Source organism: Mustela nivalis (assembly GCF_964662115.1).
Source record: "Mustela nivalis genome assembly, chromosome: 2".
Lineage (NCBI taxonomy): Eukaryota > Metazoa > Chordata > Mammalia > Carnivora > Mustelidae > Mustela > Mustela nivalis.
The window spans coordinates 132,042,231-132,069,738 of NC_139021.1; the positions used below are offsets into that span (position 1 = coordinate 132,042,231).

Consider the following 27,508-nt stretch of genomic DNA (forward strand, 5'->3'; position numbering starts at 1 on the left):
CCAGTCTGGAACACCCTTCCCTCTCCCCTCTGCCCCCATAAATCCTCTGGCTGGCCAGCCTGCCCCACCTCCCCCAGGAAGGGTACCCTAACCGCCTCGCCTCCAGGACACCTGCCTTAGTGCTCGTCCCGGATCATCTTCTCCCAGCTGGTAACTATCTGCCTCTGGGATCCATGAGCGGTGAACTTGACGGGAGAAGTGTGCATCCCTTCTGCTGACCACCCTTCAGGCCTGCCACTGAGCTGAGCAAACAATTCCGGACTCAACTATCCCCGTCACCACCAAGAGAAGCTTTGCCCTGGGATTCTCCTTTGTAAAATAGGGGCCTCCCTTTTGGGGAATGAGAAAAACAACGAGGTAATACCTCTCTAAGGTTTGAGTTCACAGCAAGAACCAAGCCCTCTGCAGCCAAGATGTGAAGATTCCAACTAAAATGTTCTTCCTGTTACCTAAAACCAGTTTCTTAACCCTGGAATCCACCTTGACAATGACCGAAGCTGTTCCTTTATTAAAGAATCCCTTTCCCTGGTTTTGCACCCCGCTCCCACCCTTCCATCCCCACCACCTGAATACCCCTAAGCAATTGAGAACCTTCAGGACGCCCCACGGCACATGAGTGGAACCCACCCTCTGTAGCCCTGCATTCCTGCCAAGGGGTCTGAGTCCGAACTCTCTTTCCAGAAGTCCCTCACACAGCTCACAGGAGTTCCCACCCCCCAAGCCAAGCCAGCAAAATCCCTTTACTTCCCACCTCTGTATTTTTGCTGGTGCTACTCCCTTAGCCTCAGAAACCTTGTTTTTCATCAGCACCATACTACAATGCCTTGTAACGGTTGCCTTTCCATGAAGCCTTTGCTCTTCTCATCTAGGGATGTCATTACTTCCACCCTCAAGCCCCCTTCGTGAGTCTGCTGCCTCTGTCAGGATGTCCACACTTCTTGGCAGGGCACAGAGCTCCCCAAGGGCAGGGATCAGCTACCACTGAGGTGGGGGGCATGTTACAAGGGACGTGGGAGGCCCAAAGACTCAAGTGCAAAGTCCCACACAAGATCTGCTGGCTGTGAGGGGCGCCTGGGTGGCTCAGTGAGTGAAAGCCTCTGTCTTCGGAGATCCCAGAGTCCTGGGATCAAGCCCCACATCAGGCTCTCTGCTCAGCAGGGAGCCTGCTTCTCTCTCTCTCTGTCTGTCTGCCTCTCTGCCTACTTGTGATCTCTGTCCATCAAAAAAATAAATAAAATCTTAAAAAAAAAAAAGAAAAAAGATTTGCTGGCTGTGAAAATCCAGGCAAAACAGGGGTGTTCCCAGAGCCTCAGCTTCCCCTTCTATGAGTGATGTGAAAACACCACCTGTCCACAGCTGTTGAGAAAATCAGATGCAGCCATTCACCTAACAGTGGTCTCCTGAGTACATGCTCTATGCTGGCACTGTCCAGGCTGACAGTGGTAAGCAGGACAGAGCCCCTGACCTCAAGGAGCTTACACTCTAGTGTGGGGAGAAGAGTAGTAATACAAATACCTGAGGGAATGTCAAGCAGCAAAACTGCTCTCAAGAAACTGAAACAGTGTGATGGCAGACCAGGTGACTGCGGTGGAGGCAGGGGCCACCCTTATCAGGATGGTCAGGGAGGGCTTCTCTGAGGAAGCGGCACTTAGCTGAGACAAGAGTAGGAAGGAGCAGAGCATGCAAAAATCTAGGCAAAGGACAGCCCAGGAAGAAACACAAGCACGCGCACGCGTGCACACCTACACCGGCATGCAGTGTAATGGGACGCCTGCCAGAGCTGAGGAATTAGCTCCCTCCTCCTTCCTCCTTCCCCCACCTTTCCATCCTCTGCAGAGCGTTCCAGAGCCTGACAGAGCCCACCGTGAATAAAGGCCTGCTGAAATGAACTTGACAGAATAAGGAAGCCTGGGGATAAACTGGTGCATGACAAAAACAGGCGCCTTAGCAAAACAGTCAACCAAGATGAGGCAAGTGCCAATGACAAGTCTATCGAATCCAACCTCGTCTTCAGAGATAATGACCTTCTGGCGCACTTGCCCCCAGGAAGGAACCACATTTCCCAGTCCGCAGAGGAGAGCGGGGATCTCTTATTTCAATCACTCCCCACACTCCCAGCGAGGTGTGTCAGAGCCCCCCCATGGGGCACTCTGCCCCCCGGCCACCTCGGTAGCCGCAGCCACGGAGGCGTTTCTGAAAATATTTTATTTTAATCAACTCCTCCGTCTCCCTAAATCACCTTCCCAAGGCTAACACTCGCCTCCGGAGCAACCCCAGCATTTGCTGCTACAACACCTTCTATCTGGTTCACTCTCTGAGGCAGAACGTTCTCAGTCTTCTGCCAACACGTATCTTGTGAGGCTGTGTAATTATCCAAGTGAGGTCAGTATTTCTCTTCACCTTCCAACAACGCTGCTTCAGGTGCCAGTGACACTAGGGTAGCTGGGTGTCTGGGGGTCTACACTAGAGGGAGACGTGAAGGATGTTCTGGGGGCTGTCCGGGCCCCCGCAATTAGTAGGGTGGGGGCTGAGACAGAAAGCGCTGGTCCCTGGGCAGCAACCCTTCTACAGAATTCTCCACTTCCAGCTGGCTGTGCTAATATTTCCAGTCCCCTTGCCGTGCGTTTCTTCAGGGATGTGTCCCTTGGGGACCCCAACTCATCAGAATCCCTTTACCCGCCCCAAACAGACTTCCTTATTTCTGCTATGGCAGGACCAGGCTTCAAATTGCATATCCCCACCCCCATCCGCAGCCTTCCCTGCCCGTCTACCCCCGCCCCCAGCCTGCTCCACTCCAGGCCCCACTCAGGACAAAGTTACACCAGCTCAGGCCTGGCCCACGGACAGTGCCTCTTCCCTGGGTTCCCTCCTGCTGTTCTCACACCATCCTCGGCCCAGTGGTGATCTTCCTTAACCTGACCCCTATCATGTCACTCATGATACTCTGCTCAGAAACAGCCGGATCTAATACAGCAGACACCCTCAGACCCCATGGAACTCTCAGAGGCTGAGCGTGACTTGAGTGTCTGAAAGCTGGTTTTTCAACGCAGGTCTGCTGTCCACAGCCAGGGACTTCCCCTGATTCCCAGCCATCAGTGCGCTCTATCCTGTACGGTTGGTTAAGCCAGGTGTGAGAACGTGGCCTCTGAAGCCGGAGTGCCTGGGTTAGGATCCCCCCTCCTCCCTTGGAGAAGCAGCTAGCCCTTCTGTGTGGCGTCTCCTCCCTCTGGAAGCTGGGAGAACAGCAGCTCCCTCACAGGCTGAGTGAACAGATCACAGAGTCCCGGTGAGGACTGAACAAGACATACACAAAACAACTGGGACAGTTTAACATGTCGTGGGCATTAAATAAGTGTGAGCTCATTAGTATTCATGGGTCATTTTGACTCTAGGTGATGTTCATTCTTAGGCTGTCTTTCGAATATAACCCCTGTGTAGAGAGTGATGAGAGAAATAGTCTCGAAAGGCCTGATATATAAAAGAAGCCACTTTAGATTTCTTTCTTTCCTTTTTTTTTTGTTTTTTAAAGATTTTATTTGAGGCACACTTGGGTGGCTCACTTGGCTAAGTGTCTGGCTTCGGCTCAGGTCATAACCCCAGGTCTTGGGATCGAGCCCCATGTCGGGCTCCCTGCTCAGCAGGGAGTCAGCTTCTCCCCCTCTCTCTACGGCTCCCCCTCCTTGTACTCTCCCTCAAATAAATAAATAAAATCATTTAAAAAAAAGATTTTATCTGAGAGAGAGAGAGAGAGAGCAGAAGCAAGGGGAGTGGCAGAGAGAGAGGGAGAAGCAGACTTCCTACTGAATGGGAAGTCCGACATAAGGCTCCATCCCAGGACCCTGGGACCACGACCTGAGCTGAAGGCAGTTGCTTAACTGACTGAGCCACCCAAGTGCCCCTTTAGATTTCTTTCCAGATCAACACGACTGTATATAAACTTTGTTCAAAAGCCTGATTTACGGGCGCCTGGGTGACTCAGTGGGTTAAGCCGCTGCCTTCGGCTCAGGTCATGATCTCAGGGTCCTGGGATGGAGTCCCGCATCAGGCTCTCTGCTCAGCAGGGAGCCTGCTTCCCTCTCTCTCTCTCTGCCTGCCTCTCTGTCTACTTGTGATCTCTGTCTGTCAAATAAACAAATAAAATCTTTAAAAAAAAATAAAAAGCCTGATTTACAGCCTGCCACGCATGCACTGTCCATCTGCTTTGTGAGCTCGTAGCCTAAAGAAAAACCGTCCTGTCCTTGAGACGGCGATCAGTGCTCGGGCTCCCTGCATTCCTTTAAAACTGGTGACTGTGCCTACATGCACATCTACACTTTTCCGAGCTTTTCCAAGATATAAGAAGTATACACTCCTGTAAAAACCATTCATTCTCTGGGGCACTTTCTGCCCTGTGAAGAGCGTGTTTCCTGAGGCAGCTGTCCTAACCTGGCTCGAATGAAACTCTTTCTTCCTTTCAGAATACTAAGGGTTTGTTCATTTTTTCATCTCCATTTTTGGGTGTAGCCGGCAGGATATCAGAGCAAGACTCCCGGGGACACCTGGAGGCCGTCTGGAACTCTGAGCTCTGCACCAACACGGGCTCCCTGTGCCCCTCTGACTTCTCCTTATATCTGGAGCTCCTCGATTTGAGTTAATGCTCTTGACTTTTACTGGAGCTGTTGAGGGTTCCTGGAATGTTCTTGAGGTGGGAATGACTTCGAGGGGCTGGAGTGGTTGAGGTAGTTGTTTTAACTTGGCACTGTTTGGACCTGTGTTATTAATATAAGCCTTGAATCAATTTTCTGGCTGGAGATAAGAGAGACTGAGTCAGCTCCGAAGAGAAGGCACACGGTCCTTCGGGCCAAATGGTGATTTCCAGTGACTAAAAGCCTAGTGCAAGTGTCTGAGGATATTCCTCGAGATATGAAGCAGTCACGTAGGAATTTCCCATCGCATAAGGTCATTAACAACTGGCTTGTCTAGGGACACACACATAAGGACCCATCATCACCCAGCACTCTGAGCCCTCTCGGTAGTCTCAGACCTTGCTGGGAGAGGTCGAGACACAAAATAGAGTGCACCACGGCCCTTTGGAAGTGACATTCACCAGCACCACTCTCTAGATCTGCCACACTTAATATCCTTGGATTGTGCTCAACCCTGTCCACCCGAAACTCACATGAATGCGGAATCTCTCTCCAAACGTGGAAGAGCTCCCTGAAAACCAACAACCACTCACGGGCACCCCAGTAGGTTGTACATACGACAAATATGGCACCTCTCTGAGCAAGTGCTTACTGAAATAGGTAAAGGTAGCCACGGATAAGTCGCAGATGGCCCCAGTGGGGTTCCTCTGACATGTCTAAATTAGTTTTCCTGCCTGTGCAATTAAAGAAAGCTGAGCAGCCGGAAACTAGGGAGTTGTCTGGGCCGCTCAGTGAAGCTCCCAGCTTTTGGGGAGGAACCAACACTCAGGGAGGTATTTTGGGATTCTTCTGGTTTGTTTGTGGGTGCAGCTTTTGGCATCTCTGGACAAAACTGGACATGTTCTAACTGGAAAATGGGAAGTAACTAATTAATGGATCCATAAATTATAATGGTATCTTGCAATTAGATCTGTTCCTATAAAAGAGAGGTATTTGGAAATTGGGCCTTTAATGCTGTCTGCACAAACAGTAACGAAACAAAGGCTAGATTTTGTTTGTACCATGTTTGTCCATATGTGTTATAAATGTGTTTTACTTTCCAGTGGCACTGCTAAAATTAATTTCTAATTTTTAATTTTTTTTTGTTTTTTTATAAACATATAATATATTTTTATCCCCTGAGGTACAGGTCTGTGAATCACCAGGTTTACACACTTCACAGCACTCACCATAGCACATACCCTCCCCAATGTCCATAACCCCACCCCCCCTTCTCCCAGCCCCCCTCCCCCCAGCAACCCTCAGTTTGTTTTGTGAGATTAAGAGTCACTTATGGTTTGTCTCCCTCCCAATCCCATCTTGTTTCATTTATTCTTCTCCTACCCCCTTAACCCCCCATGTTGCATCACCACTTCCTCATATCAGGGAGATCATATGATAGTTGTCTTTCTCTGCTTGACTTATTTCGCTAAGCATGATAAGCTCTAGTTCCATCCACGTTGTCGCAAATGGCAAGATTTCATTTCTTTTGATGGCTGCATAGTATTCCATCGTGTATATATCCATTCATCGGTTGATGGACATCTAGGTTCTTTTCATAGTTTGGCTATTGTGGACATTGCTGCTATAAACTTTCGGGTGCACGTGCCCCTTCGGATCACTACATTTGTATCTTTAGGGTAAATACCCAGTAGTGCAATTGCTGGGTCATAGGGCAGTTCTATTTTCAACATTTTGAGGAACCTCCATGCTGTTTTCCAGAGTGGTTGCACCAGCTTGCATTCCTACCAACAGTGTAGGAGGGTTCCCCTTTCTCCGCATCCTCGCCAGCATCTGTCATTTCCTGACTTGTTAATTTTAGCCATTCTGACTGGTGTGAGGTGGTATCTCATTCTGGTTTTGATTTGTACTTCCCTAATGCCGAGTGATATGGAGCACTTTTTCATGTATCTGTTGGCCATCTGGATGTCTTCTTTGCAGAAATGTCTGTTCATGTCTTCTGCCCATTTCTTGATTGGATTATTTGTTCCTTGGGTGTTGAGTTTGCTAAGTTCTTTATAGATTTTGGACACTAGTCCTTTATCTGATATGTCGTTTGCAAATATCTTCTCCCATTCTGTCAGTTGTCTTTTCATTTTGTTAACTGTTTCCTTTGCTGTGCAAAAGCTTTTGATCTTGATAAAATCCCAATAGTTCATTTTTGCCCTTGCTTCCCTTGCCTTTGGCGATGTTCCTAGGAAGATGTTGTTGCGGCTGAGGTCGAAGAGGTAGCTGCCTGTGTTCTCCTCAAGGATTTTGATGGATTCCTTTCTCACATTGAGGTCCTTCATCCATTTTGAGTCTATTTTCGTGTGTGGTGTAAGGAAATGGTCCAATTTCATTTTTCTGCATGTGGCTGTCTAATTTTCCCAACACCATTTATTGAAGAGGCTGTCTTTTTTCCATTGGACATTCTTTCCTGCTTTGTCGAAGATTAGTTGACCATAGAGTTGAGGGTCTCTTTCTGGGCTCTCTATTCTGGTCCATTGATCTATGTGTCTGTTTTTGTGCCAGTACCATGCTGTCTTGATGATGACAGCTTTGTCGGTACAAGCCTTTCTCAAGAAACAAGAAAGGTCTAGGTACACAACCTAACCCTACACCTAAAGGAGCTGGAGAAAGAACAAGAAAGAAACCCTAAACCCAGCAGGAGAAGAGAAATCATAAAGAACAGAGCAGAAATCAATGAAATAGAAACCCAAAAAACAATAGAACAAATCAACGAAACTAGGAGCTGGTTCTTTGAATGAATTAACAAGATTGATAAACCCCTGGCCAGACTTATCAAAAAGAAAAGAGAAAGGACCCAAATAAATAAAATCATGAATGAAAGAGGAGAGATCACAACTAATACCAAAGAAATACAAACAATTATAAGAGCATACTATGAGCAACTCTACGCCAACAAATTTGACAATCTAGAAGAAATGGATGCATATCTAAAAACATATAAACTACCACAACTGAATCAGGAAGAAATAGAAAGCCTGAACAGACCCATAACCAGTAAGGAGATTGAAACAGTCATCAAAAATCTCCAAACAAACAAAAGCCCAGGGCCAGACAGCTTCCCGGGGGAATTCTACCAAACATTTAAAGAAGAACTAATTCCCATTCTCCTGAAACTGTTCCAAAAAATAGAAATGGAAGGAAAACTTCCAAACTCATTTTATGAGGCCAGTATCACCTTGATCCCAAAACCAGACAAGGATCCCATCAAAAAAGAGAGCTATAGACCAATATCCTTGATGAACACAGATGCGAAAATTTTCACCAAAATACTAGCCAATAGGATTCAACAGTACATTAAAAGGATTATTCACCACGACCAAGTGGGATTTATTCCAGGGCTGCAAGGTTGGTTCAACATCCACAAATCAATCAATGTGATACAACACATCAATAAAAGAAAGAACAAGAACCATATGATACTCTCAATAGATGCTGAAAAAGCATTTGACAAAGTACAGCATCCCTTCCTGATCAAAATTCTTCAAAGTGTAGGGATAGAGGGCACATACCTCAATATCATCAAAGCCATCTATGAAAAACCCACCGCAAATATCATTCTCAATGGAGAAAAACTGAAAGCTTTTCCGCTAAGGTCAGGAACACGGCAGGGATGTCCATTATCACCACTGCTATTCAACATAGTACTAGAAGGCCTAGCCTCAGCAATCAGACAACAAAAGAAAATTAAAGGCATACAAATTGGCAAAGAAGAAGTCAAACTATCACTCTTCGCAGATGATATGATACTATATGTGGAAAACCCAAAAGACTCCACTCCAAAATTGCTAAAACTTGTACAGGAATTTAGTAAAGTGTCAGGATATAAAATCAATGCACAGAAATCAGTTGCATTTCTCTGTACCAACAAGACAGAAGAAAGAGAAATTAAGGAGTCAATCCCATTTACAATTGCACCCAAAACCATAAGATACCTAGGAATAAACCTAACCAAAGAGGCAAAGAATCTATACCCAGAAAACTATAAAGTACTCATAAAAGAAATTGAGGAAGACACAAAGAAACAGAAAAATGTTCCATGCTCCTGGATTGGAAGAATAAACATTGTGAAAATGTCTATGCTACCTAAAGCAATCTACATATTTAATGCAATTCCTATCAAAGTACCATCCATCTTTTTCAAAGAAATGGAACAAATAATCTTAAAATTTATATGGAACCAGAAAAGACCTCGAATAGCCAAAGGAATCTTGAAAAAGAAAGCCAAAGTTGGTGGCATCACAATTCCGGACTTCAAGCTCTATTACAAAGCTGTCATCATAAAATTAATTTCTAAAAGAACTCTATTTAATTGGTTAAAAGGCAAGGCCTTATAAGAATCAGGCATTCTAAAACTCAGATGGAGGGCGCCTGGGTGGCTCAGTGGGTTAAAGCCTCTGCCTTCAGCTCAGGTCATTGCATGAGTAGGTTACATTGCATGAGTAAATGCTATAACTGTTCCAGAAGTTATATGAAATCCCTAAAGTTTTAACATGTCCTGGTATAAGGTCATCTCTTCACATTCTAGTTACTGAAATGTTGTGTCGCAGAAGTAACTGCATTTCCTTGTGAACCACACTATAATGAACTGTCATCCATGTCCTTCTTTTATTTTTTTGTTATTGTTCTGATGCTCTTAAAGCAAATTTTATCTTCAAGGAGATTCATGAAAAAGCCTTTTTGACAAATACAGGTTTCTAATATGTCTAAGATCACAAAACTGAAGTGGGTAAGAATTCTTGGAACTAATGGAAAAGCTGTATTCAGTCAGAACAAGAATTAGTAACGGGGGCTACATGAACGGAGAAAGATGATGATAGTTTCTATGAATGTTTCTTTGAGACATTGCTCGCTCTAATGTGTGCTCTTCCAGATTCAAGAGAACTTTTTCTCTTAAGATACAACTTATAGGGGCACCTGGGTAGCTCAGTTGGTGAAGTGTCTGACTCTTGATTTTGGCTCAGGTCATGATCCCAGGATGGTGAGTTCGAACCCAGCATCGGGCTCCACACTGAGTGTGGAGCTTGCTTAAGATTCTCTCTCTTCCTCTACTCTTCCCCTAGCTCTCTCTCTCTCTCTCTCAAATAAATAAATAAATCTTAAAAAAAAAAATCTGTTCTCTTAACAAGACACCTTGGCTATATTACCAAGGCTTTAACTGGAAGGTCATATTTAGAGAAAGATGCATAGTTGCAGATATTCAGCTTTAAGGACCTGAGGTTGACTTTATGGAGCCAGTGGAACCCCTGGGAAATGCTGGCCTGACATCTTGCTAACAGAGTTCCCAGCAATCTTACCTGGTGAGTAAAGAAGATCACGTCCTGACAGATGCAGGAACCTCATGATATTTGGGGGAAACTGAGAAGAGGAATTCACTCAAATTTACAAGTCTTGTGGACAAACTGATGGCAAATATTTGGCTTGGCTTCTGGCTTTGAGAAGCTATTAAAAGCTCAATCTAAAATTCCTTATAAAAAATTCTAGCAAGAAATAGATTTAAAAGAACTTAGATGGTCAATCACTATTCTTTCTTTGCTTATAAAAGTAAATTAGGCCAAGTTTGTTAACATTGGACTTACTTTACGAAGAAATTTGTCTTCTTTTGGCTATTTTTGGTAAAAATGAGGGTGATCATAGAAAGAAAATGTTTCAATAACACATCTTTGTAGATATTAGATTTTAATACCATTCATTATAAAATAGATCAGACCCTTATTTTTTCTAGTGTCCCCCAATGCCTGACTACAATTCTCCAGACTAACATGCTGATTTTTCTCCCGCCCTTTTGACCTGAAATCATTTGAGAGCTACAATTGCCCTTTTTCTTGAAGCCCTACAAACTAAATTTGATGTAAGGAAATCAGCCACAATAGCTCACGCGTTCACAATCTCTGAGCCCATTGCTCGGCGGGCCACTAAAGATCATCAGAGCTACCTGAATTACAAACCAGGATGAGGAGATGACATCAGAGTAGACTACTTTCCCAAGATTCAGCACCAGGCCTGCGATTCTATTCTTCTTTCTTTTTAAATCGTAATATTAGAAGACAATAAAAACCTACTTATTTGCTTTCATCTCCCCCTTTATTACACCCTGGTAAAATATCACAGTTACTCATGAATTTAACTAATATAACTTCAAATACTCCCCTAGTACCGTATTATAATGAGAACTTGGATAGAATGTTTATGACCTCTTAGACACACTCCAACGTTCTGTTAGCTTCTGGTGCTTATACATTATGAAGGGCCTCCGTTTGGAAAAACCTTTCAAGAAGTACCATCTAATTCAAATTTAAGCAGCATTATATATAACATTCAATGGACTGACCCTTGTGTCTCTATAAACTTAGGTGATAATTTATTAAGAAAAGCTCCCAGACACAAGGGGAGAAACTTGCCCAACATGCCAGAATTTCCAATGTAATCACTAACCATGTTGTGGATGGAAAGGCCTAAGACAAAATAAGAAAAAAACACAGGTATCTTTCAGAGACGCTGCTCTGGCAGTGACCTGGATTCAGCCGCCTCCCAAATCTAACTTTGCCCTACGACCCAGAATATTCCAAGGTAACAACTGGTCAATGGCCTTCTTTACTAATTCCAGAAACCCCAAATGTTTAGCTCTCCTAATCTGTAGAAAACCACTACAGACTCCTGTATCTTATATAAATGTTCAATTATTGTCCTCGGTACCCAAATGTATGGCCAACCAGGCTTATGACATTCCTCAATGTCTTAATAGGAATAGGAACTATTGTAAATACCTCCAGAGTTCTTCCCATTGGGGACAGATGGGCCTCATCAGTCAATGATTCTTTCTGGATTCTAATACCTACTGACATCTGCAAATTCAGGCAAGATACATCCTTATGCCCCGAATAACAATGGAACCAAGAATTCACTCCAGATTGGCCTATAATAGCTATGCCCAAACAAATGCCTATGCCCATAAGATAGGGTATATAGGAAAAGGAAGATTTTTTGGAAAGGTTTATAAAACACCTCTGTAATACTCCTTGACTTATTTTGTAACCAGAGTACTTTTCAACATAATGCTACTGTTATAGGTTGTAATACTAGCTTTGCAACTCAAATAGAATTGCCTGATGCTAACAAAAATTACGCTGGAGTGCTTGGGTGGCTCAGTCAGTTAAACATCCAACTCTTGGGGAGCCTGGGTGGCTCAGTGGGTTAAAGCCTCTGCCTTCGGCTCAGGTCATGATCCCAGGGTCCTGGGATCAAGCCCCACATCAGGCTCTCTGCTCAGCAGGGAGCCTGCTTCCTCCTCTCTCTCTCTCTCTGCCTGCCTCTCTGCCTACTTGTGACCTCTGTCTGTCAAAAAAAAAAAAAAATCTAAAAAAAAAAAAAAAATCCAACTCTTGTTGATGTCAGCTCAGTTCACCATCTCAAAGTCATGAGATAGAGCCCAATGTCAGGCTCCATACTCACTGGGGAGTCTGCTTGAGATTCTCTCTACCTCTCCCTTTGCTCTTCCCCCTGCTCAGGTCCTGTATCTCAAATAAACAAAATCTTTTAAAATAATATGCTAATATTGGGGTACCAAGGTGGCTCAGTCAGTTAAGGGTATGTCTTCAGCTCAGGTCATGATCTTGGGGTCCTGAGATCAAGCCCCATGTTGGGTTCCCTGCCCTGCAGGGAGTCTGCTTGTCTTTCTCCCTCTGCCCCTCCCCCTGCTAGTGAGCACGCGCTCTCTTTCTGTCTCTCTCAAACAAATAAATAAGTAAAATCTTTTTAAAATTATGTTAATATTAATATTGATGCATATTATACCAAATGTTTTGGGAAACAGAACTACAACTACCACAAGAGATAATATTTACAGAAAATAACTGGTGAGGGACATTATTACAGATAATAACAAAATTTAATAACCAATATCACAAAGCACACATGACTGTACATAAAGAAGGTAAACAGATGCTCTAATTTAAAACAATGAAATAACTTATGATGGATATTTTTTTTTCCTTTTTTTGTCTTTCTAATTCTGTACCTATTCACTGGTGATGACTTCAAAATTTTTTTTTTTTTTTTTGACAGAGAGATCACTAGTAGGCAGAGGCAGGCAAAGAGAGAGGGGGAAGCAGGCTCCCTGCCGAGCAGAGAGCCCGATGCGGGGCTCAATCCCAGGACTCTGATATCATGGCCTAAGCCAAAGGCAGAGGCTTAACCCACTGAGTCACCCAGGTGCCCCGACTTCAAATGTTATTATTGGGCTTTTATTACTATTTCTGTATTTATGCTATAATCAACACCCCAAAAATGCAAAGGCAAAATACACCACAAAGCACACATACACATTTGCATGACAATCTGGTCTCACGAAAAAAATATATATCAATTGTAGTATTCTCTATTAGAGGCCCCACTACTGACCCTCCCCCCATAGATTCCTAGGTGACCTAAATTGGTCCTAGCATTGAGGGACAGGACGAGCCCAGGGCAGATAAGCAACCACCCTGGCACTGAGGGGCAGGACAATGACCCTCAATGCTTTCTGTCAAAAGATTATAGGTCAAAAGGGGGAATGATGACAGGAAAACTCTCTAAAGGCATGCTATATAAAGAAAGCCGTTTTAGATTCCTTTCTCAGTCAATGTGACTCAAACCAAAAGTCTGATGTACAGCCTGCCACATGTGCACTGTACATGTCCTTTGTGAATGAGTGAGATATCCATCAATGCTCCTACTCCCCTCAGTCCTTTATCATAGCACTCGTGATTCCTGCTTCTATGCTCATCTACAATCTTTTGAGCTTCTCCAAGATGTAAAAAGTACGGAACCTCTAATATACAGCCCTATAAGAACCTTTTATTCTGCGGAGCACTTTCTTCCCTGCAAAGAATGTTTTTCCTGGACAGCTGTCCTAAGTTGGACTCTAGTAAAACTTTCTTGCTTTTAGAGATTCTAAAAGGTCTGTTCATTTGCATCGAAAATAGGACCTCACTGCAGAAACTACTAAAGGTGACACTCGAAGGCTCCCCTTACTTTCCCGGTCACAGCCTTGCCGACCCCCTTGCTAGTGCCTGCCTTAGGCCACATCTTTTGTCCACAGAGACGCCCTCCCCTAGAATGGCCTTCCCTGCATGCCTTCCCCTCCCTTACACCTGCTCCATCCTCGGGGGCTCAGCCACAATGCCCCCTCTTCTGTGCCACCCTCAGCACAGGCGCTCAGCCAGAGTGGGCGTGTATCCGTCTACAGACAGTAGAGGTGGGACTCATCCACCCAGTTCATTTTTCTCCCTGCAGGTGTTTCACACCTGGCTAATGGCCTCCTTGCGATACAGGGCTCTCCGCCTCCCACAGGGCCGCCCTAGAGCCCACACAGGGTTGGACCAGTTCTCATGGCTGGACAGTTTCCTTTCCACAGACGGGAGGGTGAGGGGAGCAGGTTAAGTGGGGAGCCCTGAGTGGTCGGCACACACTGGTGGGGCTGAGGGCACCTGTCCATGCACCCAGAAGGTGCCTGCTGTGTCCCCTGTGTGGGGAGCACTGCAGTGACCTAGAATGCAAGACACAGGCTGGCCATGCCAGAGGTCACCCACCACTGACCCCCACTCTTAGCCCCCAACCCCCAGAAGTCTAAAGCCCACAGAGGGGATGGAGGTGGGGGACAGGTGGGGACTCATGGCCACTGGAGTTCCCAAAGCTCTAGCAGGGGATTCAGGGAAGCCCAGTGAGAGACCTGGGCCACGCCTGTCAGGTTTTGGAGTCCCTTCCCGGCCACTGCTGGAAAACAGTCCAGAAAAAGCCTCAGGACCCCAGCTAACCATCCTCACCCCTAGCAGCTCCAGAGCTTGCCAGTTTAACCCCAACAGGGCCTTCTAACTAGTCCTCTGCTTCCACGAGACATGATACCAAGGAGGAAGGGGCCGGGGCACAGAGGACAGGGTGGGAAGAAGCCTGGCTTCCCAGTGTTTATCCTTTGGATCTCATGCTCTGTACACCAGGCACACGGAATACCTATAGATTTGTTTGTAATCAAATGATTATAGTGAGAGCAGTATGCCTTCCCAGCTGAGAGGCAGGAAGCTGAGGACACAGATCAGAAGCTTCCAGCCCTTGTGGTGAACAGACATATAGCCCGGGCCTGGCAGAGGGCTGCCCTCTGAGAGCCCGCTCCCTCTTCTGTACATTCAGAGCTGACCTGTGTTGAGATGACCCTCAGGATGCCCCAGGCCAGGCCACAACCGAGCAACAGGCACACCTGTCATCCCTGCCAGCACCGGCCTCCTGGACTCAGGGCCCAGCCATGGTGTGCAGACCCCTGCCTAGGGTCAAGAAAAACTGCTTCCCCCACAGTCCCTGGCGGCTCCCCTCCCTGATACCGTGCCTGAGAGAGCATAAGTATATGTGTGTGTGTGTGTCTGCCTCCCCTTCCAGACTGGGCACTCGTGGCCATGTGGTTCCTCTAAGTGGGGTACACACAATAGGTACTCAGTGTGGTGTTTCTTGGAAAGGGGCAGTGTCTGATGCAAGGGAAGATATTATTCTCATTTAGTGAGTGTATATATTAAGTGCTTCCTAAATACCCAGCTTCCTGAATACCCTTTCTCAAGAAAGGGGCTGCAAAACCAGATCCCCCGTGGAAGTCAGCTAGGAATGTAAATACAGGATGTGAGCTGGGCTGGGAGTCAGGACTGGGTCACTGACACTGGCCCAGCAACAGTCTGGTCAAGGCCGTCTCAGCCACGGGTCACCTGCTTGGCCGGTGACAGGGCGCCATCTGCTGGTGAGAGCAGGAGCAGCAAAGTGGGGATGAGCCTGGTATCTGAGGGAAGTTGGGAAGTGGGGGATGTGTCCCTTCCCTCCCTAGCTTTGGTCTGCCCACATGACTACCTCACAGCTCCTGGCCTAGCTGCTCAGTTCCCTGAGAATGGATCACACCCCGTTCACATTCATTCTCTTTCTCTCACACATGCACACACCCGCCCACCCCTGCCCAGACAACACCCCTCCGTGCCCAGCCCTGCAGAACCCACCACCAGAAGGAAGTTCCAGATTGGAAATCATAAGCCAGTGGTTTATTCAAGGCAGGGAAGAATCATATAAGGTTTATGTTCAAATGCAGATACCATACCCCCCCAAGACGTCACCTTCAAAGCTCTCGAGTGGGGTCCACGGATCTGTCTGTAAACAGAAGCAGCCCATGGCGGCTGTCCCCATCATGACCTGAGACGTTGTAAATGATCCAGCAGACACTAAGCTTCCAATAACTTCCCTCCTTTTCAAGGAACATAGTAGACCCAACTGTGGTTCCAACCCAGTGTGAGTAGAGAGGCCAGCACATCGGGGAGCAGGGGCCCCTGCTGGAAAGGGGAAAGGCCACCCAGGGCTGGGACAGAACTTGCTCCACCTCTCAACACCTACATCCTTAGCCTTAGCTCCAGCTTCTAGAAGACCAGGAAAGGCATAGTTCAGAAGCTACAGGGCCAAGGAGACAAGCTGCACACCCTCGTGCCACCAACCACTTAAGAAACCCGTGATTTAAAAAGCTCTGCCTTGGTTTCTTCATCTGTAAAGTAGGGATATTAAGACCACCCCTATCACAAAGTCACTGCGGGGGTTCAACGGGGTTCAACACTGGCCAAGTGCTGACAATACTGCCCGACGTTTAATCAGAGCCGGGCGCGGAGAGAGAGGACCGTCCATGAGACAGTGACAGGCAGCTACTGATGTTTTGCTGGTGGCCGTGAGGCTGGGTTGCTGGGGGCTTGGGCTGAAAGGCCTAGAAGGGGGCAGGAAGGCTGCTCTGGGCCTGCCTGAGGGGTGCTGCAGCCGAGAGCCCATGGAAAGCTGGAGTTCTGAAGGACTGCCATCAGAGAAAGAATGGACTAGGGATAAAATGCACTTTTTCATAATAAGAACACTGCTTTGTCTTTGCCTGGGCCCTGAATTAAGAAAGAAAACAAAGTCACAGGCCTGCCCTCACAGTGCATGTGCGGTTTGACTATTCCTTTCCCTTATGGCCCATAAACCCTTCGGGCTGAGAAAGATTGTTTCTAACAAAAGAGGTGCTCCTAACCTGGTCTCGGGCAGGTGTCTGAGGGAAGGGACGGCAGCCCTTCTGCAGGACAGCCCGTCAGCCCACACAAGGCTCCATCAGACCAGGGTAGGGGTCTAGTACTACACCAAATCCACCCGGAACAACCCACTGTGAGCTACAGTCAGCAGAACAGCAGACGTGGGCTGCTGAGAACTGCCTGTGATAGAGGGAGTACAAAAGATAAAAAAGACAAGAAGAGTCAAATGATTAAAGAAATAAAAAATAGATTTTAACACATAAGAAGGGAATGAGATATTATCCCCTCAAATAGGATTTTTTTTTTTTTAGTAAAAGGTAAAACACTTACCAGATCTGGAGAGAAAATAGAGTATACAAAATCAGATTTTTAAAAGAACTAAACAGAACTTTTTTTTTTTTTTTTTAAAGTAAGCTCCACACCCAGCACAGAGCCCAACGCAGGGCTTGAACTCATGACCCTGAGATCAAGACTTGAGCTAAGATGAAGAATCGTTCACCTAACCGATGGAGCCACTGACGCCCTCCCCTCCGAACTTTTGAAAATAAAATATGTAGCCTTAAAACTCAATGATGGATTCAAGAGCAGACTGAACACAAATGGAGAAGCAAACCATGAAATGGCAGACGGATCTCAGAATACAGCAGAAAGACGAAGAGAAAGGAAATACGCTAGAATGGAGGCCCTCAGAGGAATTCCAGGCAAAAGAGACCCAAGGGATGGAGGGGAAGCAACATGCCCAGAGCTAATGACTCAGAATTTTCTGGAAATGAACACAGACAGCAATCCTCCTGCAGGAAGTACAGAGGATGAGAGAAAGGATGAAAAGAGGGCTCAGACCTCTGTGTCCAGCACACAGCAGGCCCGGGAAATGCCCGCTCCCTCCTTTGCAGCTCACTCCGGGCACTCCTTCCCACCCGCTTTGCCAGCGTCTCTGTCCCAGCCAGCCATACTCTCCCAGACCTTTCCAAGTGCCGCTCCTTGGCAAGTGTGATCCATTCTTACAAGTCATCCCCAAAGGTCCAGGAGCCTTTCCCCTGGAGAGGAGTGGGGTGCAGGGTGGCCTGGTCTGCCGATCCAGCCACTGGCCAGAGGGAACAGTGAAGTCAGAGAGATGCCCCTAGGGGTCTGAGGACCCAGGAAGCCCAACTGGGCGTGAGGCCTTGACAAAGACAAAGAACTAACTTGGGGACACGAGGAGAGGACGGAGAGGAAAGCCTGAGGACTGTGCAGAGCTACCACCTCTGGACAAACTCATTCGAAAGTGCTGAGGTCGGGTTAAGGGGCTGGGGAAAAGTGGCTTCAGCTCAAGCCGAGGAGCAGACCAGAGGGGTCAGGGGGACAAAGAGGCCTGGGGTGGGGAGACCAGGGCCAGGAGCCATGGCTCAGGTTGCAAGAGGAGCAAGCCTGGCTCCAGAGGGCACCCACGAGCGCCTGGGGGATGCCCATGATGCTTACCGGAGTAAGGGGAGAGCCTGTAACTGAGCCCTCTCAGCCCAGTCTTCATCTCCCTGTCTCCGCAGGGATCTTCTGCCCTGCAGACACCTGCGGCTTCTGAGCCAGCCATCCCAGGGCTGCACCGCAGGCCTGTGCACAGGGAGGCAGGCTGGGGAAACCAGTAGAGGGGAAGAAGCCAGAAAAGCCCCATCCATATCCAAGGGCTGAGAGAAGGGGCGATCCCTGTAACTCTCGTCTGCCGATGGGAAGTGTTCCTTCTACCTCCTACAGTGACAGGTAGCCCTTTCCCCTAAAATCTCTACTTCCCTCCTTAAAAGAGTAATATGTTTATCATAGAATGTTCAGGAAGCACCCAAGGGTATTTTCCCACATCCATTTGTGTCCTGTTTGATTTCCTTTCCATTTCTTCTCCTGTATCTCCGCGTGTTTAACATAACAGCATCTCGCTATCTCTACAGATGGGGATCCTTGCCTTTTTCAACCTATGTTCTAAGGAATATGCCAGTCTTCGTTCAAGCATGTAATTAGATTTTATGCACCACTTTTAGTAGCTCCACAAATGGCATTGTACAGCTTTAACAAAATCTATTTAAGCCATTTTCTGGGGCTGGTTGTTTCAGGCTGCATCAGATTGCTTGCTGTTTTACATGAGAACCATACTGGGTTAGCTGGCACCTCTTTCAGGACCCATTTCAATACCCACCTCCTCCAGAAAGCCTTCCCAGACGCCTTCAACATCTCCCACCTCTGAACTCTGACCACTTGCGGTATGTCTGACCTGGCTCAGCAAGGAAACCTCGTATCCCTCACCGCTCTCTGTCCCACAGTGGTGGGCTGGTCTCGCGTCCAGAACTCTACTGCACACAGCCCAAGGGAGCCTCCCAGCACCTCACACACAGCAGGTGCTCAATACATGCAGACAGCTTCGACCCCAGCACCTCCAGACTGCATGACCCCAGAGAGCTCCACCTGCTGAAGTGTAAGCACTGCCAGGGGCCTGGTCTTGGCATTCTGTGTCTTTGCTGGGCACTGAGAGACAAATGGGCCTCCATCAGTCTGCCCTAATTTTCAAGACCCAGTCACCTCCCTGTGAAAGTTCCGAGCTCCAGTCAAGACAGCCAAGGCTAAATAAGACGTTAAACTCCTCTACGACCAGGCCACTGGGTCCTACCTTGACCAAGCAGGCACCATCCTCGTCATAGACATCAAGAAACCAGGTACATAAGAGACTAGCAGGTTTGCTAAGGTAGTGGATGAGTGGGTGGTGGAGTGGGAATTCGAATCCAGGCCGTGTGAGTGGTAGAGAGCCTTGAACGCTGGGCTAAGTACGACCACATCAGGAACTGGCCTGGGATTCCAAAATTCCTTTCGTGTGGGCCCATGCCCGTCAGCTCACCAGAAAGTTCCCTCCAAAACCAACCACAAGCCTCAAGTTTGTCTGCCACGGCAGATGCTTCTGCTTTAGCTCAGTTCAGCAAACGCTATGTGCTTACCAGGTACCTGACACTGCTCTGGCTCTTGGAGGATGGGGGCAAAAGTCTCCGCCCTCTAGGGACACTGAATGAATGTTACAGAGGAAGAAAGGGCGAGGGGTGGATGGTGTAGGGCTGAGGGCTTCCTGAAAGAAGCAGTGACCAAGCTCATCTCTCTGGTTTTTGTTTTTTTTTTTTTTTTAGATTTTATTTGTTTGAGAGACAGACAGACAGACATAGTGACAGATACCAAGAGAGAGCACGAGTGGTGGGCAGAGGGAGAAGCAGGCTCCCCACTGAGCAGGGAGCCCGACATGGGGTTCAATCCCAGGACCCTGGGGTCATGACCCAAGCAGAAGGCAGACACTTAACTGACTGAGCCACCCAGGCGCCCCCAAGCTCCTCTTGAAGGCTGAGTGACCCTCCACTTTCGAGACCACCACGCCTTGCCTGGGAACCTCAGACACACTTGACCAATGGCTGTTTACAGAAATGCTCTACCGTCCCAGTATCTGGATCTTTGGTCAGGCAATAACCTCCACGGAGATGCTCCTTGAAGAGAAAGACACAAATCCACATGGGCACACACACCTGCCTATGGAACTCCTCTCCACGTGCGAAAGGCCCCACTCAAATCCCACCCTATGTACACCATAACCCCCAAGGCAGGAATGTGCTCCCCTTCCTCTGGGTTCCCACAGTATGTCAACAGCTCTAAGGGGTACACATATTCCAGCACATGAGCCACACACACACATACACACACGCGTGTCATCCTTGCACATGCAAACAGTCAATAAATATTTGTTGAATTCAGTTCGATGCTTGAAGCCTTGGCATAATTGTATGGGCTAAAATGCTATGACCAAGTCAAAGCAAAAAATATAAGACACAATTCAAGTAAAAAGTGGCATGAAAAGCGGCCTCCAGGCTGGGTGGCCTGAGGAAAGCCCCCTTTGCCTTTGACCCTCCATTGCCTCCTCATCCGAAGACCAAGGCTAGTCATGCTTGGCGGGGATCCGCCATCACATGGCCGCAGTGAGGATTAATATGGCGACACTCATCAGGCCCCTGCATGGGGCCTGGGCCCTCAGGCTCCTCGGCAGCGGCAGCTATCGTCACCTGGGCCAAGGGCACACATCCACTCAGAGTTGGCAGCCGTGTACACAGGCTCCCGGTTGCTCCCACACCAAGCACAAGTACAGTAAAACTCCATGGGACGCATCTCCTCGGGACAAGGTGCTGATACCGCCTCTTTGTTCCTGTTTCAATTCCCCATCTAAACTGATTTCACACGCTGCCTACGGGGCGCCCTGCAATTGGAAAGGCCCTGGCCTCACTCACCCAGAGTATCAGAGCCGCTTTCCACAGTCTCGTTGACCTTCCTTGCAACTCTGGCCACGGCCTCACCCATCTTCTTCAGCATGCAGGCGAGGGGGTCCTGTTGCCAGCCACCAGGCCGGTCTGCTGCTCACAAGGGGGCCCGTGCCTGGGGAAGACACAGGACCATGAAGCGCCTGCCGCCCAGCTGGGGACATGCCCCCGACGCCATCCTTCCCTGGGACCCAGGCTGCAGGAAGCCTGCCGGGAGGGTGCCAGGCCACGCACTTCCACCTGGGAGGCCCAGACACCATGCCATGTGCAGCTGATCTGCCCATCAGGGGTGGGGGCAGCCCAGCCCAACCAGTTTCCTGCGTGGGTTCACACGTCTGACATCTCCAGACTCAGGGCAAGGACCTGAAACAGTGGCCAGGCAGATGTGAGGACTCAGGTGTGTGCTGCCTGGGACTCACTGAGCAGGTGGAACAATGGAGAAGCTGGGGGCGGGGGGGTGGCAGCCAACTGTGGAGGAGAGACACTTGTCCCTCCATCCAGCAGCATCTGGGCTGGTGCCCTGTCTACAACCACAGGGACAAGCTCCCCAGCTCCCGGCTCACCGCACCGGCCTCTGCTGGGTACCTCCTGAGTGCTGGGAAATAGGGGTACAAAGGCAAATGTAGCCGGCCTGCTAGGTCAGAGGTCACAGTTGGAGAGGGGAGGGGTCATTAAGCATTCCCTTCCCACCTGTCAACAAGGAGGGAAGGCTAGGGTTGATTCCGGTTGTTTTAGCCCGCAGACGTGATGATCAGCCTGGTGCAAGAGTTTATCTGCCAGACCCGAGGGAGAAGAGGGCAGGGCGGGGCGAGGAAAGGAGAGAAGAGAAATTGGATCATGGGGGGAAAAGGCTTCAAGAAGGGTGAGGAACACAATCAAAGCTATTTGGGGTTAAAGACACAAGGGACTCTAGAAAGGTCTCCAACTCCCTGTTTGATAACAGAGAGGGAAACTAAGGCACAGAGCCGGACCAAGTCCAAAGTGAGCAACAATGTTAACAGCTCAGCTCCACATTCAGCGCTCACCTCTTTATAAAAATCGCCCACAAGACGGGCAGCAGCACCCCAGGGACAGAACGAACTTGGGGCCAAGGCCAGTGCCCTTTTTTTGCCTCTGGATCCCAGTCTCAGCTTCAAAGACAGCTCTGAGTGTCAAAGGCCGAAGAAGGTGAGGACAGAGAGAAGGGGGTAAGGGGAGCGCTCGCCGTTGTTACCAGACACCACATCAAAGTCCAAATGTGCTCAGCTACACGGGCAGGACAGGCAAAGCTGAGCCGGGGCTGGCCAGGCCCAGCCATCTGCTGAGTGACTCTGGTACGTGGCTGCATCTCACCACGGAGGCTGACTCGGAAGGTCTGAGACCCACAGTGCAGTAGAATTAGAGCGGTGGCCTCATGCCCAACTCTGCCATTTATTACTTCAGGGGCCTTGGGAAAGATTTTTAACTACTCTGAGCTGTAGTTTCTTCCTCTGAGTAGGAGATCTAGTAATACCTCACTGGATTCATATGAGAATTGAACAAAAATATTTACATCTTTCCAGCCCAGGGCCCAGGACATGTAGGTCTTAACAAATTCTAGTCAAGAGGATAAAACAGTACACATGCAATAGGACACTGGCCTCTAATCCCAATTTCATACCCATGTGACTTGAACAAACAACTCAGTGGAACTCATCTTTAAGGAATGACTAGAATTTCCTTCTCCACCTCCAGGAAGCTTTCCCTGATTGCCTCAGCCCTCAGTGTTTTCTCCTCCCTCTGAGTTTCAGCACCACTTAATGACAGCACAAACCATTTGGGTTACTTAGGAGCTTTTTAAAATATACATATTTATCTCCCTAATCAGCCTGTGGGCAGCTGGACACAGGGAGCAGCTCTCTACTGTGCTTCCCCTCCCCCCACAATTTACACCACAAACTGAATAAAGATGTCTAGGTAGGATACCCCAATGGTGATGATGACGATCAACAGCCACCATTTGGGTTCCAAATCGAAATACAAGTCAATGGACTCTTAAAATAAATCCAAGACAGCGTCTAAATGAGAAGGGTCATAGAGTCAAATGTCCAATGGTGCTAGGTAGACAACTTGCATAACGTGGGCCAGGGGAGGATAGTTGGGAATAGTGAGGACTATGGCAAACTAAACCCAACACCTCCACCATGCTGCCCTTAGGACCATCCCCTAAGCCTGAGTCACAGCAATGTTGCTGGGATCTTGGTGACTTAACCCTAACCGCTATGAATGGGAACGCTGAGGGCTCAAGAGGGGAGGTAAGTGAGCTAGAGGGAAGACAAAAAAGCTCAGTCTCCTAACTCCCAGCCTAGGATTCTTCCTACTGTACCATGCTCCTGCCTTGCCCTAACCCTAATACTTATCATCCATAATCACAAACACGTATGGAGCAGCTACTAGGTATAGGGCATAAGAATGAAGAGGACAGAAACAAAGGAAAAAGCTCGGACTTATGGTTCTGATGGACAGCTTTCTAGGAAACATCACTGAGTCACTCCTGGCCTCCCAGCACAAGGGAAAAGGAAGGTCGATCTCCAAGATGCCCAGGGTCTGTGCTAACCCTGAGGGGGGCTGTCTGGGCTGATTACTTTCAGCCAGGCGCTATGCTTACTATTCTAGCTGCCACCAGGTTGGGGGTGGGGTTGGGGGAGGAAGGGAGCAGGGCAGGGGATGCCTCAGGCCCTACAGCCCACTGATGACAATCAAATTAAAAACATCACCCCTGGTGGCAAGCGAAGACACTCTACAGTGTAGATCAGAGAATGGACATCAAAGTGGGAACAGGAGCAAGCTACAAGGTCTGGCTGTCAGAGCCAGTCATTAGTAGGAAGGGCCCCTTACATTCCAGAGGCTGCTCTGGGTACCACACAGATGTGTCCTAGACCCCTGACAGGTGCCATCTGTCCCAAACTGCCAACCGCAGTAACTGACCAGGAAACCACCTTCCCTTCACCTAACACAACCCCTCCCCTCTTCAGGGAGCATTCCTTCTTACAGTCCAGCTGACTGTCCCTCTCTCAGGTCAGATGACAAAATTTGTCACTCTGGCAAAGCTGGGATTGTGAGAGAGGAGAATGGCAGGGTCAGGTGTGGTATAAGACCTGAGGTGGGGTCAGGGGGCCCTGGATTGAGGGAAGAATAAATAGGATGACAAAAGTCTGGAGTGGGTCCCCAAAAGGGCGCCTTAAGAGGTTGTCCAACTTCACAACGGCTCCTTTCAGATCTAACCCAACACTGGGCCTCTTTGACAAAAAAGAAAAAAAAAAAAGCAAGATTTATTTAGCATGTAACAGAAACCCCAAGAAAGAGGAGGTTGGGGGGTAGAAATAAAAATAAAGCTATTCTTTTGTTTTACAGTGTTTTTGAGAAAAATAGAAAACTGTCTGGGTCACATTTGAGTGGCAGAGAGAGCTATGGACCTACTGTGGACAGAGTGCAAAAGCCCATAGGCAGGGCAGCCCGTAGGGTGGGGGGACCCTTGTCTCTATAAAAAACAACACGAGGGGTGCCTGGGTGGCTCAGTGGGTTAAACCTCTGCCTTCAGCTCAGGTCATGATCTTGGGGTCCTGGGATGGAGCCCTGCATCAGGCTCTCTGCTCAGCGGGGAGCCTGCTTCCCCCCCACCCCCGCCTGCCTCTCTGCGTACTTGTGATCTCTGTCTGTCAAATGAATAAATAAAATCTTTAAAAATGAATAAAAAACCACGAGTCAACAAAAATCAGCATGTCAGCACCACTCTGGCCACCCATTTCTTGCAATCCCACAAGAGAAGTATCATGCCGGCCAGCAGGAGCGATCAGTATGCGAGGGAGCCTTCCTGGAACTGGAACCCAACTACAGGGCCCCAGGAGAACCCCACAGGCTCAACCTCTGGGCTCTTTGAGGCATCTGGCCAAACCCACAGGCAGAGTGATAGTAGAAGGAAGTCAGAGACTGTCCCCAAGGGACCGCAGGGAAGCCTTAGCTAATTTCAAGGCTAAGTGCTCCAAGTCCTGGAGACCCTTCAGCCCAGGCTCCAAAGCCATACTCACAGGGCTGCTGTCCCCAGCCATACATCCCTCTCCCTACATCCCAACTCCCCTTTCCTCGGAGTGGGCATCATAGCCTCAGGAAATGTTTAAATCCAACAAACATCTCCTGGGCACCTTCTCAAAGGGCCACACAGGGGAATAAATTTATAGAGATGGGGCACAGGTCAGAATGAGCTTCCACAACTAGGAGAAACTGGGCGACGAAACGAAGAATAGCTAGATGCTAGTAGGGCTGTGACACCAGGCCCAAGGGGCACGTGTGCCCTCCTCACGAAGGCAAGAGAGACATAGACTGAGCAGAAGGACCCAAAGAAATGAGAGAAGGTGGGAGACAGCTAGCCAATCCATCCCAGACTACTGGCGGAGGGGGAGGAGGCCGTAGACCCTCGAGACACTCTGTCCTGTTTCTCTGCAGGGAGCTAGGGAAAGTTTTCTGAGGGCAGCAGCCTAAGATCAGAGTTTGGAAAAGTTCTCAGTGTTTGGAGAGCAGCAAATAATCTACAACTTTTGAGAAAGGTCTTTGCAAATGTTAAGCATTTCCCACATTAATGCATTAAATGTAGGTGATTCAGGACACAATAAATTAAACAACAGAAAAGTGGTCTTCCTTTGTGGGAGCTGGCAACAGGCCCTTCTGATCTATAACCTAGTTTCACCGGGATACAAGGCTGGAGTTGGGGTGGTTTTTGCTTAAGCCCTGCCTGCAGCCCCCTGCTGGCGCTCCTGCTCTCCCCAGTGAGGACTCTGCCCTATCTGGAGCCCAAAGATCTGTTTGGAGGAGCTGCTGCGGACACCCCGTCCGCACCAGCTGCTCCTATATTTAGTTACATGTGGTCACTTGGGAACTTTAGAGCCTGGCAGCCGCTCCGAAGGGCAACTCGAGCCTCCTGGGCCATGTGTGCAAGCTCCCCCACCGCGGGCTCCCGCGGGTCCCTCCGGCCACACCAGGTGGGGAAGCAGGTGGGAAGGTGAGAGACAGAGGTCTGGATGATATCCAAGTAGCCCCGAAAGCCCTGGAGACCTGGACAGAGTTGACCCACTTTCCCACCCCAGGGAAGCAGCCCGCTGGGGCGTGAGCGGGACCGGCTGGCGCCTGGTGTTGAGCCTTGGGGTTTGCAGCGCCGCGCGCACACTCCACTCTGGGCACCTAGGCATCCTCCGGCAGCGCCTCCCAGGAATGCGCGCAGGGCCAGGCCGGGGTCCTTGCGCCTAGCGCAAGGGGCCCGCCTTACCCATCTACCCCACCCCCCGGAACCCGCAGCCAATGGCTCCTCGTCGCCGGCCCTCCGCTCGCGCGGCAGGCGGAGACTGGGGAAAATAAAGCAGGGAGAGGGGTGAAAGCTGGCGATTGCAGAGGGTCGGGGACTCCCGCGCTCCCCGGAGGCCGGGAGGCATGCTCTGGGGCTGGCATCTGCGGCTCCCGGAACGGAAGCGAATCCCGACAGCGCTGCTTCTGGAACGAAATACACCACAGCTTCTCCCGGCCGGGGCGCCTCCCGCGGGGACGGAGGCCCTGCGCCGCTTCCCCGGGCTCCCTACTCCCTGCCACCGCTGCACCCACTCTCGCGGGCCAGCCGGGGTCCCGCCGCAGTTTGCAAGCAGAAGCCGGCACGGCGCCGGGCCGCTGGGCACTGCAGAAGCCGCAGCTGATGCACCACTGCCCTCTCCACCCGGTGACCTGGGGGAGGGGAGGGGACGCTGCAGAACCGGGGGCACTTCTCTCCCTCTCGCCCCCAGCCCTCCAGCGCTCAGTCTCAGACTGCATTTACTTTGCGGGGCACGAAGCGTGGGGCCCCGTTCTGGGCCGCTTTCTGCTCCACTTACAGCGACAATGCCTCCTAGCGCCCTGCGCAGCGCAGTCACGCTCCCTCGGCCGCCGGCGGCGCCCCATGCAACTGTGGCGCGCTGGAGCGGGCGGGGCGGGGCGCGCGGAACCGTGGTCGGTGCGCGCACGGCCGCTCCGCCAATCGCCGCGCCAGGATAGGTGCCGGAGCGGGAGCAGCCAATCAGCGCGCCAGTCCTCACGCCGCGCCCGGGAGCGGGGCGCGCGGAAAAGCGGCCCGCGCGCTCTCGTGCTCAGGGTGGATCCGCTTTGTGTGCGGCTTCTGGAGGGAAAGCGCTGGGGAGGGCGGGCGTGTAGACCCGAACGTGCTACACAGACCCTGAGATAGGATGAGGCTCCAGGTTCTTCTCAAGGGAATGGGGTTGAATCAGCCAGATCAGGGGTACTTTGAGAAATGGGAATTGAAAACTTTTCCATGGGACGCCTTGAGGTGCCCATTTGGGTTTTTAGAGACGATAACAATGGCTACCCTAAGTTATCTTACCTTTCTAAATCCCAACATTCTCCATGATAAAGTAGGAGTTAAAGTACAAATATACAGGGGTCATTGCGAGGACTAATATATGACAAGTTTCCTGCAGTGCTGAGCCTGACA

General features: G+C 49.2%; 1 protein-coding gene across 8 annotated transcripts in view; it reads right to left on the reverse strand.

The window, feature by feature from the left end:
- The window catches only part of LRRC20 (leucine rich repeat containing 20), a 107,828-nt gene that overhangs the window by 56,891 nt on the left and 23,429 nt on the right, over window positions 1-27,508 (reverse strand). For 3 of the 8 annotated variants that reach the window (XM_082715601.1, XM_082715597.1, XM_082715594.1), the window contains exons 1-2: window positions 26,895-26,978; window positions 20,995-21,139 (exon numbers count right to left, since the gene is read on the reverse strand). The exons of 1 other annotated variant lie outside the window; for it this stretch is intronic. In XM_082715601.1, coding sequence (XP_082571727.1) covers window positions 20,995-21,076 — 82 coding nt within the window. In that variant the 5' untranslated portion in view covers window positions 21,077-21,139; window positions 26,895-26,978. Of the gene's footprint in view, window positions 1-20,994; window positions 21,140-26,839; window positions 26,859-26,894; window positions 26,987-27,508 lie in introns of those variants that run through there. 4 more of the 8 variants (XM_082715600.1, XM_082715599.1, XM_082715596.1 and 1 more) reach the window with 4 other exon arrangements.